Here is a 21,945-nt window from a genome sequence, read left to right as displayed (position 1 = left end):
TCTTTTAGCCGGTTATATAAAGAGCCTCCTACTCAGCTGACGTCATCTGAGCTGCTGCAGTTTCACCAAGAATCAAATCTGTTCTTTCTCTTCTCTTTGATTTGTTTGAAACCAACCAGCACAATATCATCACTGATCTCAACATGATGATACATTCCTGCCTTAAATTGGTAAAAGGTTTGCACATTTACTTCCATTCACTGTACACATCCAAACAAAACCTTACCCCTAACCTTTACTATGGCCACTTAATGCCGATGTTATACAACACACACACACACTGATAAATTGCACAGAAACACACGTGCAGCATGCCACTCACAGACACACCTTCAAATCAATTACTTTTTATTTACTTTTTACCAACTAATAAAATTTAACAAAACAAACATCTCCTCTACAATATGAAGTGGAAATCAAAACAACTACGTTTAAACAGTGATTCACTCAATTTGCTTATTTTTTTCTCAATCGCGATTTTCTTCCCTCAGATACGGGTTGTCCTCCTCGGCCACCGTATGCTATCGTGGCGTTTCCCTGCCGAGTGAAGTGTCAGTGAACCTGAGAGACCTGTTATCTGTCGGTTCCACGGAATCGAACCTGGCTCATCACACACCCACACACACAAAGCGGACCGTGTTTCCTGTAGCGGGTCAGGATGAGACGCGCCAATCTGGGTGAGAAACAAACCTTCACGTTCCTGTTTCTTAAGCTAACACTTAGCTTGTTTGCTAACGCTAGCCGGTGTTGTGATGCGCTGTGTTAGCGGGGTGCCGGTGGACTGACACGGGATCAGTCACGCTGTGTTAACCGTGGTTGTGTCCCGTGCAGGTGAAACAGGCCCTGGGGGGTATGTGGCCAGCGGGTACAGTGTTCACGAGGAGGAGAACGAACACCTGCAGGAGGGACTGAGAGCTAAAGTCACCGCGTTGAAGAGTGTGAGTCTGTCCTGATGACGCGACCAGCTGCTGGGAACATGAGTTTGTGTGTGTCTGTGTGTGTGACATTAATGTGTTGATACTGGTTTCCACAGCTGACTATCGACATCGGAACGGAAGTCAAATACCAGAATAAAATGCTGGAGGAGATGGTGAGTTCCGCTTCAATACTGAAACTAAATATCAACAACAAATAAGACACATTCAGATACTTGGATTAAAACCAGTCATACACAGTGTAATAATACTTCCTCAAAAGTACAGATATATGATATTGTGGAATATATTTCATGTGACATATGTAGTGTCCAAAATGCCCACAATGCAAATATCTCCTTACCAACGCTGTTATTAAATGTAGCAGCAGGAGTTCAGAAAGAAAATGTCCTCTATCTGGACTGTAGTAGAGTATCGTTAAGAAGTTAGATGAATTAAAAGCTAAACATTTAAACAGCTTAAACTATACTTGTTTTAGAACATATCCTATCCTATCCTATTTGCATAGAAATGTGATGCATTTCAAATATTGAGGAAGTGAATCTATTCATTTTGTGGTTTAATATGTAATTTCACTGGCTGATTCACATATATAGTGTGTAGAAAGTACTAAAATACAACTACTTACCAAAGCTGTTATTAAATGTAAGAATCCAGAAAGTAAATTGCTTCTATCTGAAATGTGGTAGAGTATAGTTGGTGTATAATAGCATCAGATGAAATTAATCTATTTGTGCCTTTATAGAACCTGGATATTTTGTAAGTTTTGTATTTAATATCCTTGTTAGATTTGGGTGTGGTTTCCATTTAAGCCATGGCTGGTTCGTCCAAAACCCACATTTTTAACACTTCCTATTATGTATTAATGTTGTGTGAAATACACCAAACTAAATTAAAGATAACTAAAAATAAACTTGTGTTCTTGAGTAGCCTCACTGGTTAGTGGCCGATCCGCTCTGTCTCCTGAGCTGCCTGTTACATAATAATGACCATTATCATGATCATTTTCTGGACTTGGGACTTTCACTTATCTCTCTTTCCCACACTAGGACTCAGACTTCGACTCGACCGGCGGCCTGCTCGGTGCCACCATCGGCAGAGTGAAGCAGCTGTCCAGAGGCAGTCAGACCAAGCTGCTGTGCTACATGCTGCTCTTCTGCTTCTTCGTCTTCTTTGTCCTGTACTGGTTCATCAAGCTGAGGTGATCTGAGGAACCTCCTAGAGTTGGCCCTTTGTAACTTCACATCTCCCTCCCCCCACAGTCGCTCCTGTGTCTCAAAACTAGACCAGCGTGATGATGAAGATGATGACAACAGAAAGGGGTTTCAAAATAAAGTGTTCAGCTTTACAGGGGGACCGTGTCTGTGAGCATTTCACACAAAGACCCCAAAATAGAGTCAAGAAAGGGCCAAGGCTATCTGATGTCTTAAACAGTAAAACTAGTTTAGGAAGGTGAATCGGCCTGAGGTGATTAATGATCAGATGTGTCACGTACACCCTAAGTGGATGATACCAGTATTTGTATGTCCTAACAGCCCAATATACCTAAAGTGAGAAGATGAGAAAACATGAAACCTAATATAACTGGAGAAGATACTGCGTCAGAAACCTAACAGCAACAGATCTGTGGATTAGTTTTTCCACCACAACCTTTGCTGTGTCACTAATAATAACTATTGTTCATGAAAGTGCTAACGTTGTAGAATGTTAAAGGAAATAAATGGGTGTATTTTTGATTCAAGAATGAACGGAAACACCAAGATTTGTCAAACAGTAAGCAACAATGTCCTTCATTACTGTTCTAGGTCTGTTGTAAAAATGTTTTTTTTAATGTAAATAAAGACGTTTTATGCAATGTATTGTCCATTGTACGCTATTTAAACATACACAGAAAATACATTGAAATGAAGAAACTGAACTTGGACGGATATTTGTCACAGAATCCTTGCAGGTCATTTATCTACACAGCCACTTTATACACACAACTTAGATCATCTATCTAAAAATAAGTTTAGTCTTAGAATTAAATATTAATCAATCTTTACCATAGCACACAACAAATGCCCTAATAAACTTCATTATTCTGTGTTTGAGCACATGAGTTTCATTCAGACAATTTTTGCTCCAACAAAGGAAAACCGGGTTGAAGAGAATCAGAACTGCACTTAGGTGATCTGTAAGACAGTGTCAACAATAAGCTCATTATGAGCAGAGTTGCAGTGTCAGCTGTTGATGACATCACTTCCTGGGAAGCGTGTCCATGTATTTGCATATGATTGCCAGCATGACCTCATCAGCCCCTGCACCGATCGACATTAGCCGGGAATCCCTGTGTAAAGGACAAAGTTAATACAGTCGAGGGTTGGTGCAACAGTTTGTTTTGCTGCTACATTATTTGCCCTGCCACTAGGTGTCACAATAGAGTAAAGTACCGATCTACATCAGACACTGTCTCTTGATCAAAGACTGAATAAACGAGGTCAGAGGCTTCTTGTTGCGAAGCGGTGGCCTTCGTTTATTTAGAGTGTAATCACGTAAACTTCACTGCACAACTTTGAGAATTTAATTGATTATTTGATCATATGCTTTGTTTCCGTGACAACCATCAATTAGTCTGATTTCAGCTTTATTGTGAAGGAATTCAAAGGTCTGTATTTATCTATTCAAATAGTGCTTTTCAAGTCTTGATGACCAATCAAAGGGCTTCACAGGAACAGGTTATTGCCATTCACCCATACATTCATAAAGTCTATGACCAGCACTTTTTGTATGAGGGGCAATTTGCAGTTCAGTATCTTGCCCAAGGGCACTTTGCATGCAGATTGGAAAGACCGGGATCGCACCGCAGACCTTCTGTTTAGAGGACTACCCCCTCAGCCATGACTTCACGTAAAATACATTGACCCAAAAGTTGATAAAGATTTTGCCAGCTGGGGAGACTGCTGTTGCAATAGAAACATCACCATGTTCACAACAAAGAGCACACAGTTGGCAGCCAAATAGAAAACCAGTTGGATCTGAGCCTTCATTAGCGGTTTATCATTTGTTTGTTTGGGACGATGTCAACAAAGTGCAAAATAATGAAACTGAGCATCGCAGTACAATGTGTTATAAACCTTTGTAAACAACCCTTTACAGATATATTGTTCGTCTCATCGGTCTCACCTGTAAAATCTGCTGACCATCACTTCACTGGTGAAACCCATCCCTCCCCAGAACTGGAGACAGCTGTCCCCCAGTTCTCTGGCCAGACGACCACCCTTCAATTTGGCCATGGACGCCAACTTGGTGACATCATTACCTTTGATGTACAATGCTGCGGAAAAAATAAATACGAGAGGAAAAGAGAAGTAAGAATGTGCGGAGGACAACATCAATGATAAAGAGTCAATAGTGTTTTCCAATTTTGATATTTTACCCGTTCAACTGATCAATGCTTCAATTATAGAAGAGGAACTTTTGTAAACTGTGTGATTTCCCCTGTTTCGGTATGTGAGAATTTATTTGTGTGCATGAGTTTATATGAAGCTGCTCCACACTGAAGTGATTATAAACAAGTCTAATACAAGCGTAACTGTTGACCTTTATTCAGAATTTGAAAAGGTGCGCACAGTCTGTCTGATGTAGCTGTAATGGAAAACTAATGACTTTTACATACAGAGCATTTTCTAACAGAAAGAATGTGACCAATTTTGTTCTATGGGAATAAAATACAGAGCATTTAACTGAAGTAATAAGTAGATACTGAAATTTCATGGAGCAACATAAAAGCGATGTTAGGACAGATCTTAAAATATGGCTTGGAATTTCATTTCGATTGAATAGTAGGAAATAGTCGAAGAGAAAGTAATCTGAAGCATTGACTGATACTATTCCTTCTTTTGCTGTGTGAGTCAAGTAGTAACCTGATGCTAACACCACCAGTCGTTGTGCTTTCTATAGCCAGATAACCACAAACATGTATCACTACCTAACACTGAGCAAACCGCCTGCCCGATGCCCTCTTGTCTTTTAAAGCAGACCTGCTGGACATATCAGCCACTCAGGGCTAGTTTGGCAGTCACATCGTCGATGGAGAGGTGATCAGTCGATGTCAGACTTTGCTACAGCCGCCTCGGTCTTATCTGTGGTAACGTGTTCCCACGTTACCACAGTGGCTGCAATCATTGGCTGTGATTTTCCTAAAATACTACACATGCAAATCAAGCTGGTTTGTTCCCTACTCAGACTTTTATGAGTATTTTATTGATGTGTTTTAAGAAAATCACCTCAATCTGGAAAACAGGGGATGTTGCAGATATATATATTTGGAAAATTAATGTTTTTTTAACCCACCGACTGTTCTCATTACGTTACTCCATCGTCTCCATGCTCTGAACCAAACCTGGTAGATGCTCAGAGGGAGCAGAGCCGCCCAGATGCAGCAAGCCGGTACGTTAATCATTCTTTTATTGTTATGCCTTCCCTCTTATCAGGTGGCCCTACCTGTAGCGCAGTGGAGGAGGGAGCGGAGGAGCTCAACCTCCGTCTGCAGCTCAGCCAACCTGAAGTGAACCACCTGGTTGTGGAGGACGGGCTGCTTGAAGATCTTCCTCTGCTTCGTGTACTTGATGGTGTCCTGAATGACGTTGTCCATCATTGTCAGGACTAGAGGTGTAAAGATCAGAGAGTCAGAGAGAAAGAGGGGATGGCGGGTTGTACTGGATGCCAACAGCTGTGAATATTTGTTCTTTATGTCTCTTTTTACGCCTCCGCGCTGTCTGTTCGTCCAACTGTCACCAGCAGGATATCTCATGAACGCTCAGAAAGGATTTCTTGGGCTCATGGATCACCACATTAGATTTTGGTGGTCAAATGTCAGTGACCTCTCGAAGCTTTTGCCCATCCTTGTTTTTGCCTTATCTCTCGACCGCCATCAAATAATCCTTTTCACATTTGGCACAAACAATCAATTGAACTTGGACTTCATTTTGGTAGCCAAAGGTGAGAGGTCAATGTCACAGTCACTTTTGATCAGTTGTCAGTTGGACTCAAAGAAAACTGATTATGTTTCATGGGTCGGAGGCCAAAGGTCACAGTGACATAATATGAATTTGGAAAAGTATTTAGAAGTATGTACACAGAAACTGCACTGGCATACGCCTGCAGTGCAGTAATTCTAGTTTTATTATGATGAATAAAACCAGACCGACTAACACATCAGTGTCAGTGATATCACGTACTTTCACCTCGGCTTTATTTCGACATTTTCATTATGTCTGCCAAAGAAAATATTGGCTCATCCCCGAATCCGATTATTAAAGGCAAACAGCTTTTTTAAAAGAGACTAATGGCTTAAAATATGTGAGCTGAACTTACTGGAAACTAACATTAAAACAGAAGTCAGAGCACAAACTGTTCATTTTCATTTTCAATCCGGAGGAGGCAGATGAGATTGGGAGGAAGACATATGAGTAAAACAAATGAAAGATTAAGGGAGAAATTAGAGTAAACTGGGAATGATGACGTCAGATTACAGGATGTGCCTGGGGGATTTGGATCAACAAAGTAAAGCTCACTCACTATTGGCCACTGCCCACAGCCGCTCTTCCTGGAACTGAAGCATCTGGTAGGTGAAGCCCATGCCTTCCTCACCGATGATGTTCTTGCAGGGCACACGGACGTCATCGAAGAAAACCTCCGCTGTGTCCGATGACCACATACCCAGTTTCTCAATCTTGCGGGCAATGTGCACTCCTACGGTGGGAAAAACAGGAAAAGAAAATAATCATAATAATCATGTGCACTAACTGCAACAAATGCTATTTAAAGAATGGATGTGCAAACATTGTCGAGAGGCCAAACATTCTGAAAGGTTCCGTCCCTGCCAGGCTGCCTGCTTATTGTAAAAAATGACCAAAGCCTTTTTCTGACATGAACGCCAGAAAAATAGGGTCCAGGCATTATTTCCACGTATGAACAACACAGCAGGAGATTGTCAGGGGCCGACAACACGTTCACCACAACAGGAACACGTCTGGAACATCGAGGCGAGGGGTGGCTTCTGGGTAGAGCTGCAGGACATGACGAATGTATTAAGCTGCAGAAATTACTTGTTTTTGTAGCAGCACATCAACACCAGCGCCAGCCTTCACCTGCGATAGGTCTCGGATTTTGTTGTCCTTTCAAGATGATATCATCGTCGGCATCTTCTCTCTGTATGGAACCTCTGTTTCATCCTATGATATTTGTGTTGTTTTCGTTGCTTTCACTTTTGCGTGTATGGTGTGTTCATACATCATCAACACGTCGTCTCTGGACATTTTCCTTCTCACGTGGAGTCACTCTGACATTTTACCGACATTTTACTGGGGGACTGGAAGGAAAAATTCAGAAAAAATATCTGGAACATGACTTGGAAGTTAGCTCTCACATGCAGCTCCTCTGGACTCCTACCTGGCAGGTTCATGGGCAAACAGATGAGAGACTTGTTCTTGTGTGGGGGCCCGTCACTAGTGTTGGCAAGGAGGCACATCCAGTCCGCCTGGGTGCCGTTGGTGGTCCACATCTTTCCACCGTTGATCACATATTCATCCCCTTTCCTCACCGCATTGGTCTTAATACCTGAATCAGTGAGCGTGTGGATGTACGGAGAGAGAAAGGGGGGGAAGATGAGTGTGAGGACAGAAGGTGAAATGAAAGGTTTCAATGCATGAATGGATTCAAGAGTGTCAAACATAATTCATACTATTTCAGATAAAAAGAAGCAAAGATACGGTGAAATCTAACAACAGTGAGCTGTCAGCATGATGTCCTCTACTCAGAGATCATCAGTGACAATCCGATAACAAAACGATGTCATTTCTGGCTCTTCAATCATTTTGCATCATTACTGAATTTAAATAGGTCCCTCAGGGGCTAAAAAAAGAGGAAATTATATAATAAATGAAAGGAAGATGATGATGGCGAGACGTACTTGAGACATCGGAGCCAGCTCCAACTTCACTAACTCCGAGGCAGGCCACTATGTCCCCCGTGATGGAGGGAAGGAGGAAGTCTTTCTTTAGCTCAGCTGAACCAAACCTGCAGAAACACACATGTACAAAGACGTGAACAAACTCTCTGACACTAAGCAGAACTCAAGAGCATCTCATCTCTCATACGAAGTGAAGTTGTGTGAAAGTCTTTAAATGTTCAGTGTAACTGTAGCAGACAGAGCAGCAGGATTTGTACTCTAAAACAACACTGCCATGTTTCAGGCATTCACAGCTCCAGTGGGACAGAGGATCCTAGAGACCCATGGTATCCCCCTTTTTGTTTTTGCTGCTTTTTGCTGTTTAAACCTTTTTCCGGGCGAGTGTAGATCCTCTAATTAAGCTCCCGAGACCCAAAATGTCTGTTTCACAGAATTCTGCCATGTGCCACTGGCAGCTGCTTCCCAGCATGGGGACATCGCACAACAAGCCAAGGCCCTACCCGGGTCAGACAAACAATTACCAAATATATTAACACGCCTACCCTCTGGGGAGGCACTTTGATAAAGGGCTGTGCAACAGGCTGTATGTTAACATATAACTGTTAACATATGTGACACAGTTACAGAGGGGTGAACGATAACGATTTTTACATTCAATTCTACTCGACACATGAAGCAAATTTTTGGTTCAGAGACTGAATATTCAAATGAATGTAATGGACATTAGAGGCAACGGGATCTCGTTACTGATCCCATAAAACAAATTGACTGTTCTATCAGGGGGGAAATGCTGAGGACCTGTCACAGTTATATCTATGCTGTTTGAATGATGTTAGTCATTCGGGAAAACAACAACTGTAATTGAGTGTGTGAGATTATTCTGCGTTTGTGCACCAGCTCCTTTCAGGATTCTCTGAGACCACTGAGTGACATCACAGCCGAGCACCTTATTTTTCATCGTTGTATTTTTCAAAATTTCAGGAAAGTGTACATTTGTCACATGAAAGCAAATAGAAACTGAGAAAAATATGGGTGTGAAAACTGGATCCTAGGGTTTCCAAAGTTGCATTTGAGACCATAATCAATGGAATGTATGACGTAAGGCCAAGTATGATAAATATGAACAAATATCAGAACCAAATAATCTCGAAAACAACAGGTAGAGACAGTAGTAACACAATATCCAGGATAAACCGGGTGTCAGTTGTAAACATGGGTGTCAATACAAGCAATGTTTGTTTTCTCATCTCAAAATGAAACACAGGCATGTAGGAAGAAAGGGTTTGAAAAGGCACAAGCGGCTCCAGAGCTGGTGTGAAAAAGCAGAGACATCGCTGCCTGAATCACTGATGAGGGGTGACTCACGCTAAGAAAAGGCAGCAAAGGAGGGAGACGAGTTACACACACACACAACATGTGCAACTACCTGAGGACATAGCAGCCAAGCCAAACTATTAAAGAGTTGACTTGAGAGGGTGAAATAAAAAAACGCTGGAATCCAGTTATGCAACACTACTGTGTGTCTCTGGGATTGTACCTGGCCAACGCAGGAGTAGTCATGTCAGTTTGAACGCCGATGGCCATGGGGATGCCTCCACAGTGGATGTTGCCCAGCTCCTCTGCCACTGCAACGCTGTAGCTGAAGTCCAGACCCATGCCTCCATATTCTGCACATGGACAAAAACACACTGGTACCGCTGACAGTTCACTGTACATTTGCAGGCAGAGATTATTTACCATTTGCAATAGCAAGAGTTTTCATCCGTTGGCTAATAAAAACGGCCGATATGCACCAATATTATCTTTTATTTGACAGAATATATATATTTATATACGTTTATTTCATTCATCGACCAAAGAAAGCTGTTCAAATGCAAACACAAAATCTCAAAGCTTGAATGAAAAGGAGGAGAAAGAATAATCTTATATAATCTGCCCGTCTTTCAAAGGACATTGATTAACAAAGCAAAAAATAAACAATGCAGAAAAGATGTGCATGTGTGTTTACATTTTATATGAAGAAGTGATATTCCCTTTCCTTCTTATTTTCTGGGTATTGAGCCTTTATTAGATAGGACTCGATTAGGTGTGTGAGGAGAGGAGAGAGGGAAGACACGTAGTGAAGCACCAGGTCCGAACTGAACCTGCAGCTGCTGAGGACTCAAGCCTAACCCTAAATACATCCCATCATCCTACACCTACCGTCCCTGCATGTCTCCCCTTCATCTGCAGCGATATAACTACAAGACAATCAGTGCCTACGATATTTCTGCACACTTACACACACACAGACACAATGCACACTGTTATTCGTACATGATTTTCTGAAGTGATCTGTTGGCACCGTATCATGCACTCTAATTGATGACGGGATGTTATCATTAATTGCTGTAGCTGTAATTATGTGTAAAAAGCCACTGCTGGGAGATGAGCACTGCGAACAGCGGATGAGGCCCCCTGTCATCTCAGTGTCATCTCACATCTTCTGCTTTGTGTATGAAACCTGATTCGGATCTCTTTAACCAGCCCATTTACTGGACAAGTCAAAAATGGAAGTCCATGTCTTTCATTCTGACAGTGGAAACATTTGCTCCGACCCCAGGTCGTTAATGGAGTGGAGCAGTGCATTATAAACCATGGTTAAAACACAGATTTGTGGCACTTATCTTCATAAAGAGCCATCTCTACACCTTTCCTTTGCCTTTGATCATCAAATGCAGGATCCATTGTGAATTAAATAGCGTGGGTTTATACTCTTACATTCTTTTCTTTTTTGCCAGACACTCTAACAGCTAATGTTCCCACTTTCATACTGCATTTCACTGGTAAACATCCAAGCATCCAAAACCTGTCAAAATAAATCATTATGAGAACGAAGGATCTCTGCCTAGCACAAATAGATTGGACCACAGCATCTCAAGCTGGTGACAGCTATTCATGTAGGACAAAATCTTTTGATGGTAAAGTCCCGTCAGCCGAAAGTCAAATCTGAGCATCAGTGAAATGCTCTGTGCTCAGTTTTTGGGTGATGGATACAAAATGCTGACTGACAGTTAATCATTATCAGCAAATGGATGACATGGAGGCTTGTAACGCTAAGAAAGTGATTTAACATCACCTTTCAGGCTAGTTATCGCGTAAAGAAAAGCACAGTGAGGCAGACTGTCAACGACTGGAACGGGATTTGTAAAAAGCAAGCGAAAGAAATGGGGACAGAGAAAAAAGGGGCGTTGCAGTGGGATAAGCAAACAAGGGAGTGGGGAGAGAGAAAATAAGAGGAAACAGGTGTAGCTCTGCGGTGATAAGTCTCTGAGCGTCGGAAACCCCGCTGAGGTTAATGTGGACGAAGGGAAGCGGTGAGGTTTATCCCACTTTAAACATAACAGCAGGCCGCCTGGTTGAACAAGCAAGCAAGGAGAAAAGCAAACTCAATTCTGTCACATATGTTGATCCCCTACACACATCGGGAGTTTGTGCTGAGCAGCAGATGCTCCTCTACACATTTGTGGTCAGGTGGAGGATATAGAGGGAGAGACGCTGCATCTTTCATGTGATTTTCTACCTCTTCATTGAATATGCATCACGAAAAGATAACAATGCACGAAAGAGCGCCCATGAAAAACTGTCGAAAGTTAATTTTCGAAGAAACATCTCCAACAACTACTACACATAATATATTTCACAGATATATTATTTTACTCTTTGTTTTTCTCAATTAATTTTGAATGCAATAACAATTCAGTAAATTGCTTCTATTTAAAAGTAGATTTTAATTGAAATTACTACAACAGGAAATTATTTATAGTTTTATAATTTAACAAGAATCATTCAATTAATTTTTGGTATTGAATGTTAAACTTAATTTAGTTCTAGCTGACTGTGTGTATTTGTATTTGCATCAGCAACTATATACATATATACATTTTCTTTTTACTGTAGTCTGACGTCGGTTTTTGCCAACCTTTACTAGCAGATTTTTTTGGAGGGGTTCTTTTTACGGCGTAAAATGGAGATGTTCTCAATTCACAATAACAAACGATGCTTTTGATCAGATGAAGACTGTTCACGGTGTTGCTCAAGAAGAAGAGAAAACTGTGTGGGCTGTCAGGGTTTTATCTGTCTGGCAGGAGACGAGGTCATTGCCATGGTGTGAACAGCGGATACCTGCGGATGTCAGCACAGAGGAAAAACCGGCAGGGAGCCAGGGGTCATCCCTGTCTTCTCCCTCAACATGGCTGCCTGGGGAAAACTTCCTGTTCTCGTGTTTTGAAAGGTTATAATGTCTTTCCTTGTTCATGGGAAAGGGAAGAAAGTAACTGTCCAGTTTTCGCCTCTCCGGACTAAATGGACACGCTGTCCCGCTCCTCAAGTTGTCGACAGAAAGATATTTCCTTTTTCAAATATGTGGCAATAAAGTTAGAGCACTGCTCATTTCATCATCTACTGCCAGAGCTCTGTTGTTTTCCTCCTTCATTTAATGTCATCATTGCCTATAAGGGAGCTCTAATTGGTAATTATGTGTTATGGCCATTTTGAAATGTTAACTGACGGCTATGAACACAGACAGCTTCCATTAGGCAACATCTTTACAACTCATTTTATAATTGAAACAACAGATTGAGATAACTCTTGCTTGTTTCCCTTGCAGTTTAGGTTTGTATAGAATTGAGCGTCTAAAGGCAGATATCATTCAAACAGAATGTGAAGACAACGCCACTTAATTAGATAGATAAGTAGATAAATACTTGAATTATGGATCAGTTCTACAACAAGTGGATTTGCATTATCAATAAATTACAACACTTCACCACATTTGCAGATGTTTTGCTTTTATTACATACACGAGTGTTTTAAGGGCTCAGTAATTTGCTCAAGGCCTTTACTGAGATTTTTTTCTATTTTTATTGTATTTGACTCAAGTACCTTTCTGATCAAGCGCAGCCACCCACCTGATCCGTCATCTCTCCATTGAACAGGCTCTTTAATCCCTATTCCCTATTCACCCAGGGCCTCTAAATCAATTAATAACACAGTGCTGAGGTCGTCTGAGAGTATACCTCATTAGTCAGCACTGCAGTAATGGGACAAGTCTGAAGTAGCTACACAATTAACTGAAGAATTATGGTGCCCGCTTTGGTCATTCATAATATTGTAGAGAATATTATGTCATTACAGCAAAAATGACCAGAAAGAGCCCAAATCCGGAACATGATAACCGAGCAACTGTTTTTATCTTATTACCACACAATGTTCACATATAAGCAGATTTTTCTTCATTAAAATGTCAAGAAACAACTAGACCTACAGTATTTTACATACTGTGTTGACTTGTGTACTTACATTATTCAACATGTTTCAGACAATGTTCAAACCCAGAGAAATCCCAGATCTTATTAGACGTTTCATTTTGGTGATCTTTCAATAGAATCAAATCCAGTGACTAGAATCAGGTCAATTTAAACTGATAGTAGTCGAAGTATAAATGTCCCTCTGTTGTCATTTTCTAGATGTTATTTAATAAATGTAAATCTAAAGCATGTTTCTGATGCTGTTGATCAACCACCTGATAGTACAATGTGTTTTCACACGGTCTTCCACTGGGCTGCTGCTCCTCTCTAATCCTGGCGACTAATGCTTGAGGCTTGTTGAACTCAGCACATTTTAATTCCCTCGCCCTTCCTCTTCTTTGACCTACAGACCCTGTGGTGGAGTCTTCTTCACAGGACTCGACGTGCAACGTTAACGTGAACAGATTTGTTCATTTCAGTATCTGTTGTCGGATAATCCACAACATCTGTTTTTACTACAGTGATACTATCAACGCGAGACAAAGATAATAGTAAAAGCAGGAGAACTCGCTGAGATTATTAAAGCGATTACTCTGAAATATGATAAAACCTTACATCTGTGAATGACAAACACTCCCTCATAGATCTCTTCACATATTCAAAATGAGTTCAACTTCACAACCACAAATATTGTGTGGTCCTCCTCTACTGTACAGTACTCATCACACTACCTCCTCCGGCCCAAATGCGTCCCAGCTGGGTAAACATCTGGAAATGGTCTATACTGTAGCAGACAGCTGTTGTGGGGAGATGCTGTGACACCGGCACCCATCATCACAGTGGGAACATTTCAGAAACCAGACCGATTGTAATGTATGGCTGTCAAACGGACCCAAAATGTGCAGAACATGAATTCAGCTTTGAAAAAAGACCTGCCAAGTGCTCAGTGGAGCGGAGGTGGTCAAACTGTGCTTAGCTCACAGATCCCCCCGTTTCTCATCTATTGAACTGTGTTTGGATTTCACCCACTCTGTTTCAGGGAAATGTAAATTGTAACTCTGAGTAACTTCTATGCATGTGTAGTCACTGGTAAAAAATGTTCCATCATTAAAACCATTAAAAAGACCTTTCAGACATACGACTGGTCATGAATTAGTCTTCATTTTTGTGTTAGCTATCCACTCGAATTCCCAGGAAAACAAATAGGCTTAAGTCGGAGCCAGAGATTGCCCTTTTAAACTTACACTGTAAAAGGAAAACTGTTCAGCAACTTTAATGTCTTCAGTTGGGAACACACACATGAATTTAGTAAAAAAGTTACATATACACAATTGGTAACTGTACTTTAAAAAGCTTGTTTCATTTCCATGTTGCCAAATGAAACAATTTCTTTTTTTATTTGGCAAAAGAAAATACTCAGGTACACTGTCAAAATACTTTCAGGATACATACAACTCATACACCATTGAGACACTCATGTGGGATGGACAAATATTCAGCAAGCACAGTCAAGGAATTGGCATGTAGCTATTTTTAATGCTCTTTAATAAATTAAATCAATTGTTATTTGAATAGCCTGTATTCAAAACCACAATTTGCCTCAAAAGGCTTAATCCGTACAAGATGAAATATCCTCCGAATATATATCCCTCGACTACAAGGATGAAGACAATAATTAAATAAATCACTAGTATATTTCAGTATCAATTTGTGAAATCTAAAGCCTTCTGTGAGACACAACAGGCTAAAGAGTTTCTTCAGTTTAGTTGGACTGGTCCTTATCAATTGCAGGAAGGTTCATTATCGCCTTAGGTCCTTTCAAGCATTTCTCAAAGTACAAAAATGCTTCTGGGTCTTTAAATCAACGAGAATTTTCCTTATCTCTGTGCTTCCGATAAAGCTCCAAATCTCACAAGATTAATTTATGAGTTATCTCCAGTAAAAACACAAAAATGTCATCTTAAATTTCACCTCAGAGTCAACGGGGTAAGAGGCTATCCGAGCATGCACTGCCAGTCAATTACAGATCTAACAAAGATACAGGTGGTCAAACAAACCCAGAATTTCACTGCTATGGGCAATTAGATGACAAACTCAGTTTCCATTCACAAGGGAAATTAAACTTTACCTTAGAGGTTATCACTATTGAGCAGCTGCATTTCTCTAATGTTTGCCTATGAGAGTGAATGTGCTACATTTGTAAAGACAAACCGATCGTCTGAAACTCTTACCGACTGGCTTGTTGACTCCCAGGAAACCGGCACTACCTAAGATCTTGAAGATTTTGTGGGCTGGAAACTTGCCCTCTGCTTCCCACTGATCTACATGGGGGTTGATCTCCTGGTCGATAATCTAAGGCACAAACACAACAGGGGAAACGTATATATTTAAGCATGTTGGTGTGTAACAGTGTATATTTAAAGTAAAATTTATATTTTAAACCTTAACATGATCCTGACAACCAACAGCAGCCCTGTTATTCCATCTCCTGTCGCCCATAGGACCAAAACTATGTAAATTATGAGTTAACCCCCCCCCCCCACACACATGTATACAATGATTGGTTCTCCAGCTGCGTTGCATTCATCTTAACTTAAGTCTATGTAATCTATCCGTAGCAGACAGCAAGATATGGTATAACATAATCAATGAATAGAAAGCAGGCTGGGAAACCGCATTAAATGGTGAATGTGTAACAATGACAATGATGCATGGATACAGTGATGCAATGCATGGGATGCCATTTCCTGTATGTACATGTTATCAGTCTCCTACTGATAACCATGGCTTGGCTGGTGACACCTAATACGACAACTGCAGGCTCATAAGACAATGAAAAACAGCTTTAATTTCACTCCAGGTCGATTTGGTGCAAGAAAAAAATGCAAGAAAAACTAAATAACAGAATCCAGTAAAATGTTGTCAGGAAAAAACAAAAAAATGCTCCAACAGGAACAAAACTCCTATCTGTTTTTTTTTTTTTTGGGCTGATACTGATGCTTTTGTGCTGGCGCAGCTGGCAGCCGATACTCTGCTGATCGTTGGCGTCTTTGCATTTGACCATTCATATGCCAGTTTTTAAATGACTCAGAGTTGTTCCCCACCATTCTCTCCTTAGGCAGGGTAGGAAACCCAACAAGCGAAAGTGAAGCTTGGTGCTGAAACCCAAAGTAATGACATTCCTTCTGGTTTAGCAGCCATTGCATCTGTTACGCCACAAACCCTGAGAAACACAACTGTCTGAAAAATGAGGGAATAATAAGAACGTAACACATTTGCAGCTTTGGTACAATTTACATCATGAGAGCAGGATGAAGTTAAAGCAAAGGTTGGAAAATCTAAAAAGAGAAGGCTACAGTTAAAAAATACACAAACGATACATCCCAGCCCCTCTCGTCGAAACTATGCCCCCAAAACACACAAACGTACACTGACAACTGATAGAAGCCAACTTCCCTGATTCACTACAGAGTGTATCTCTACGACAGGAGACTCAGGGCATACGCAGCTAGGGCATGGGCAAGGCAGGTCGCGAAGTGACAGGCTTTTCATTTGGACTGAATATATCACACTTTTGAGAAGTTCACAGCCCCCCCACAGCTTTTTTCAGACAGTTTCCTTATTGATACTTGATCGGGACCTGAAGAGGATTTCGACAAAAAAGTTGTTTCCGAAACAATTTACCAACCTTACTTGACATAACATTTAACTTGCCAATATTTAACAAAAGCATCATATTCATTTCACAGAATAAAATAAAACATTGAATTTATAAGGAAGGATTCAAGCAGTCATGTAACTGGATTTTACATAATCTTCTTCGAAGGTAATAGTGACTTTTATTTTGTCAGCTTCACCGGTGTATACAACTAGGGGCCAGGTTTTACAAGTCGTGACCGAGAAGTCGACAGGAAGAGAAGAGTGGATTACCACCTGTCTTTGAAATGAGTGTGTGAATGAACACACATTTAGTGCAGTGACTCAATCTGAGCACAATGAAGGGGTCCGCAGCTGGAGAAGCACTTATGACTGACCAATCTATTGAGGCGCTCATACTGGGATACTTTCTGCTGGGAACTCAAGCTGCTTCACAAGGAGCAGAGCTGTCAGAGCTGTGGTGAAGGCTTCAGTTAGTGTGAGATTAGTTTTGACAGTGTTTCTTATCTTTTTACAATTCTACCTGGCAGAGCAAGCAACAGGATGTTTTAAAGCCGCGTGCGTCAACAAAAATTCCCACAAAACAGTTCTAAGTGCCGTCCCTGGAATTTAAGCGATTTAAAAATAAAACGTACGTGCTGTGACTTCCCTTGTCTGTTTCTTGCTGAGTGCTTTTCAAATTAAAATGTCCTCAAACAAATGGCTTTGCACTTGTCGGCAAAAATATTAAAACAACTATTACTTGTGCAATATTGAAGTTACTCATTCAAATGTGTCATTCTTAATGGGCTATGGCTTCAACAAACCCATGCTGGTCTGCTCCACAACAGCGTCTCCTTGCTCAGTGCAATGGGCTCCTAATGGAGGGTGAAGCCGATGAAAAGCAACGATTAAAACAGATGAGGCATTTAGTTGAAACATGGAACATCAAATTTAAGCCAATAAAAAGGAGTCAAATGAGCCACGTGCAATAAAGTGGATCATGAAAAGTTAACCACAGTTGATAATTCTCTTCATCCAGTTATGCTTTACACCTCAGCTAGAGTGAAAGTGCAACCGTCAGCTGGACTAGATTAAAAAAAACAAAGAGCTGAAGAAGATATCTCAATTGTTTTTTCCAGGGTTGCAACACGCTATGCACACTCATCTATTTCTTCCAAAACACACAAAGCCAGCCATTTGACCAGCCAAGGAAAACATGGTGCCTGAGGAACCATCTGAACACAAGGCAGACAGAAAACATGGACATGGATACCTTCAACAGACATACAGGCTGCACGTCTGGGCCTGAATATGTGGAAATAAAAACTTTAAACACAACAACTTGCACATTACACACAGGTCCTGTTTCCCTTTATCCCCGAAATAAAGTCCACTTTGTTCAAAGCTCAAATCCTGACGACCGGAAGGGAGGGAAGATGAACTGATGCAATGGAAATATAAAAGGTCAATCAGGGAGTAATCCCACATCGCTTCACAAAGGTTACTTTGGATCATCTGTGTTGCATACCAGAACATTTCACATCCCCAGTCTGCCATGTAGTAAGACAGGGTCAAGGACATTGGGTTATCAGGCCTTTCAATGAGAGGAGATTCTGACCTCATCCCCTGGCACCCAGGATTACTCCACATGAAGAAAGACACTGGGCTGCACGAATAATGACTTGCAAAGAGCTGGTCAACAGTAAAGAAAAACAATGTCTGCCGTGCAAGTGGTAAATGAGGTGTCACTTTATTACGACAAAGTGATGTTGGGTGTTTCTCTGACTTATACTTTGGCAGAAACTAAATCTTAGTAGTAGTAGAAACACCAAGAGTGAAGTCATTCTGAGTAGTGTGATTTTTTGGTCTGAACCCATTCAAGGCCGAGGGAGAACTAACCGAGCCTGACCCGAACCCGACAGGTGCTTGGTTGTTTTGTGTTACTCTGTCCCTAACACGCATGGTTACTTCTAGATTCCCCCAGTTACAGACATTTGCAGTGTGAAAGATTACATAGATAACCCAGCCAACAACAAACAATCCGACCCAAACTTTAACATCTTTTAAGATTTTTGTTCACACTCCAATTCTGAGGATTTCTGAGGGGTACAAATATTACCATCTGAAATAAGAAGCAGTTTTAGTATACTAATTAAATATTACAAGCATTAATTTAGTCTGATGGTCGAATGGGTTGATTAAAGTCCCAACAAATTCCATAGGATGGAAACATAAAGGCATATACAAGTATCTAATATATGTAAGGATGATGTTTAACTTTTAAAACCATCAAATGATATATTGAATATGCGTGTGTGTGTGTGTCTTTTATTTAAAAAAAACTATAAATAATGGTTGAATATATCCCATCAATTGTCAAATTGTATTTTTTCTCGAAATGCTCGTCCAGAACATCCTAGATATGCCTGGCGAAACAAATGTTTTGTTGTATGAAGGGAAGTCCCGGTTTGAAACTAAGGGAGGCTGCACATGAATAGACTCTTCCTAGAAACGCTAGGGAAATCAATTTACGCTCTTTGTCCTTATTAAGGACAGCAGATGACCTTGCACACACACATAGACACACACACACCAACTGTGGACAGTTTGATGGGGACTCTCTGGAAGCCTGACTAATTTCTTGGCATAGAAATGCTTTGAATCAGTCTGTAAATGAGCTCATGAATATATATATACCCTCTATTTGAGACACACAACTAGACTGACAAGAGACAACTACAGGATTTCCTATAACCCCCTCTGTATACATCTATAAAAGCACTTCCCTCGAGTGAATTCTTTGAATAAACCCTACTGCCTCAAGTTCCCTTTCCTGCACTACCAACATATTGTTCTGCATTTCCTTTTCACATTTCCATCCCTCCCAATATTCCCAGTGCTGCTTTATTTTCAGCTTTTCTCATATCCTCGGAAGGTTTAGTCACACAACAAGGTTCCCTCCTTTTACCGCAACATTTCCACTAGCTGAGTTAAATTAGTCGCCTGTTTTTTGCAGCCTCTGTCTCTGTTAACTGTCTGGTAACATACATCCTATGAGTCAGGCTGATTACGAATACTCCCTTAGATTATTTTTTTCTATTTATTTATTTCCATCTACTGATATCCAGTTCCCAAAAAAACAAAGGCTTTGCATTACAGAAATAATTAACTGAATAAGTTGAGGAAAAGTAAACATATTTTGGTAAAAGGAGTAACACTTACAATGTTTGATTCAGCATTTGGATGAGAAAATACATGTTTGAATATGAAGCTGAGTATCAACAGGCAAATCCACAGAATCTTCTCACAGTCAACAAATGTTCTCTGAAGCGACATAAAACTGATGAGTCAACATCCACCTCAGAGACACATGCTATTAACAGAGCAACAAATTATGTAGTTTTTTTATAGCATCAAATTCCAACTGAAAATAACACTTTAAATGTTTTTTTTGCAGCACTGACATAAACTTAAGTTTGTGGAACCGTCGGTGTTTACATTATTTTAAAGTTGTGAGTCCAGAGTGCATCGATTTTCAAACAAAGCCAAAATGTTGTGTGCATCCGGATCTATGTCAGCCGCTCCATGATTCCCGGCATGTACCACAAGATGTTAACAATCTGAACTGCAGCTTTCCCAGCAAGAAAGAGCAGCAATGCTGGGTCGACATTAAAAGGAGGAATGTTGGAGTGAAGGATGGATCATAAACACATTAAAAGCTTGTACAACAAAGCAGGGTTTGTGGTAAGGTAGTAGCTTGAGGATCTATCCCCACCTAGCACCCACCTCCGCCAAGTAAAAACAGTATTTTGTAATTTGCATCTGCACCAAATTGCACAAACTCATATATTTATCAGTATATAGTAAAGTATATATAGATGCCTGACTTTTTCCATCCAGATCCATGAGTTATTGTACTAGAAAACTCGGAACCTTTTGAAAAACATCCTCTCAAACAATGTTAAAAAAAAAAATCCTGGACGGTCCATTAGTTTGAGCATAATCCTGCTGACTAACAGACAGACAAACATAAGCTCCTCTACCGTGGCAATGGACATTTCAGTCTGATAGACCTGATCACACCATTCCTACTTATCTCCTCCTACTCTCTCTGATTTGGCCAAACAACTTTCGTTTGATCCTTATCAAACAAGCAAAGCAAATCGATGTCAGACTCAGGATGTCCCGGTGGATGTTGGAGGCATTCACTTTAATATGTCTAAGTCTGAACTGTGCTATATTCATTTATCTGTGCAATATCCACAGTCCACGTGACAATCATTCACTGTAAATAACCTGACAATGCAAATACTTCTTAATTACGATCATGTTTCTTTATTTCTTTATATATTCTTTTGTATTTCTCTCACTTAAGTATTGCATGTTACCTATTACTTGCTGACAAAGGATCATCTTAACTTATCTTACTCGTTAGCCTTGAAGCTACAAAGTCCCCCCTTCAGATCACCTTCAAAACTCCATATATTATAGACTCATTCTAGAATAAACACACATTATGATGATATATTAGAAGTTGTCTTTACAACTTCAGCGCAGTTAGAGCAGACGTAAAGTACAGGTGGTTTGATAGTTAGAGGTGAACCTCTGTTTGTTATGATGACCTCTCACCCACTTTTCATTCCCGGCCCTGTCACTGTCACTTCCGGTGTAATAAACACAAGTCCCCAGCTAACAAGTACTGACACTGACACATGACAGTCATTAGCGGCTAGCACGTGAGCTAACCCAGCTTTGTTTTGATGGTAACGCCACAGCGTGCTACACGGTTAGCATCTCGTACCTTCCTGAGGGACTCCCTCAGTGCAAAGTGCTCCTGTGTGTAGAGGACGTGGTCCCCCGCGGTCTCTGCTCCGCTGCCGCTGCCGGGTCTGGACGACGTGTTCTCGGACAAGCGCCTGACTCCGACACGGGAGCTGAACTTGTAGAAGTAGCGGCTGTCAACGCACAGATTCAAGCGCAAGGCTGCTCCGCACAGCGCCATGTCTGTTTACTATGTGGGCGCATGCGCAGACCGCGGCTCTCCCTTGCTAAGAGGGGGACAGGTGCTGGGTTTATCCCGGTTTGTCCCAGGATAAAACCTTAAGGGGATAGATCACCCCAAAAATGA

The 21,945-nt window shown here is 40.9% G+C and overlaps 2 protein-coding genes across 2 annotated transcripts; one reads left to right on the top strand and one right to left on the bottom strand.

The window, feature by feature from the left end:
- The first annotated feature begins 513 nt into the window (after nucleotides 1-513).
- On the top strand, nucleotides 514-2,792 carry bet1 (Bet1 golgi vesicular membrane trafficking protein). The gene is made up of 4 exons (XM_062409542.1): nucleotides 514-677; nucleotides 832-938; nucleotides 1,034-1,090; nucleotides 1,985-2,792. Exons 1-4 carry the CDS (start codon nucleotides 659-661, stop codon nucleotides 2,138-2,140), a joined length of 339 nt encoding a protein of 112 aa, XP_062265526.1. The 5' UTR covers nucleotides 514-658; the 3' UTR covers nucleotides 2,141-2,792.
- Nucleotides 2,793-2,865: 73 nt separating this feature from the next.
- Nucleotides 2,866-21,849, bottom strand: zgc:85777 (uncharacterized protein LOC405871 homolog). Its single transcript, XM_062409541.1, has 9 exons — nucleotides 21,619-21,849; nucleotides 15,410-15,530; nucleotides 9,428-9,557; nucleotides 7,891-7,997; nucleotides 7,371-7,538; nucleotides 6,498-6,671; nucleotides 5,421-5,582; nucleotides 4,101-4,251; nucleotides 2,866-3,264 (listed from the first exon to the last, which is right to left on the bottom strand). Exons 1-9 carry the CDS (start codon nucleotides 21,817-21,819, stop codon nucleotides 3,174-3,176), a joined length of 1,305 nt encoding a protein of 434 aa, XP_062265525.1. The 5' UTR covers nucleotides 21,820-21,849; the 3' UTR covers nucleotides 2,866-3,173.
- Nucleotides 21,850-21,945: the final 96 nt, after the last annotated feature.

This window comes from Platichthys flesus, chromosome 17 (assembly GCF_949316205.1).
Source record: "Platichthys flesus chromosome 17, fPlaFle2.1, whole genome shotgun sequence".
Lineage (NCBI taxonomy): Eukaryota > Metazoa > Chordata > Actinopteri > Pleuronectiformes > Pleuronectidae > Platichthys > Platichthys flesus.
Note: the sequence above shows the minus strand (reverse complement) of the source record. Positions and strands in the feature narration are given on the sequence as shown.

What these genes read in the sequence shown, in the direction of transcription:
- bet1 (XM_062409542.1), top strand. An exon ending in AAGTCACCGCGTTGAAGAGT is followed by an intron (nt 939 to 1,033) that starts GTGAGTCTGTCC and finishes TGGTTTCCACAG; the next exon opens with CTGACTATCGACATCGGAAC. An exon ending in ATAAAATGCTGGAGGAGATG is followed by an intron (nt 1,091 to 1,984) that starts GTGAGTTCCGCT and finishes TTCCCACACTAG; the next exon opens with GACTCAGACTTCGACTCGAC.
- zgc:85777 (XM_062409541.1), bottom strand. Translation starts at nt 21,819, where the DNA reads ATGGCGCTGTGCGGAGCAGCCTTGCGCTTGAATCTGTGCGTTGACAGC. An exon ending in ACTACTCCTGCGTTGGCCAG is followed by an intron (nt 7,998 to 9,427) that starts GTACAATCCCAG and finishes GTGTTTCTGCAG; the next exon opens with GTTTGGTTCAGCTGAGCTAA. An exon ending in TTTGCCCATGAACCTGCCAG is followed by an intron (nt 6,672 to 7,370) that starts GTAGGAGTCCAG and finishes TTCCCACCGTAG; the next exon opens with GAGTGCACATTGCCCGCAAG.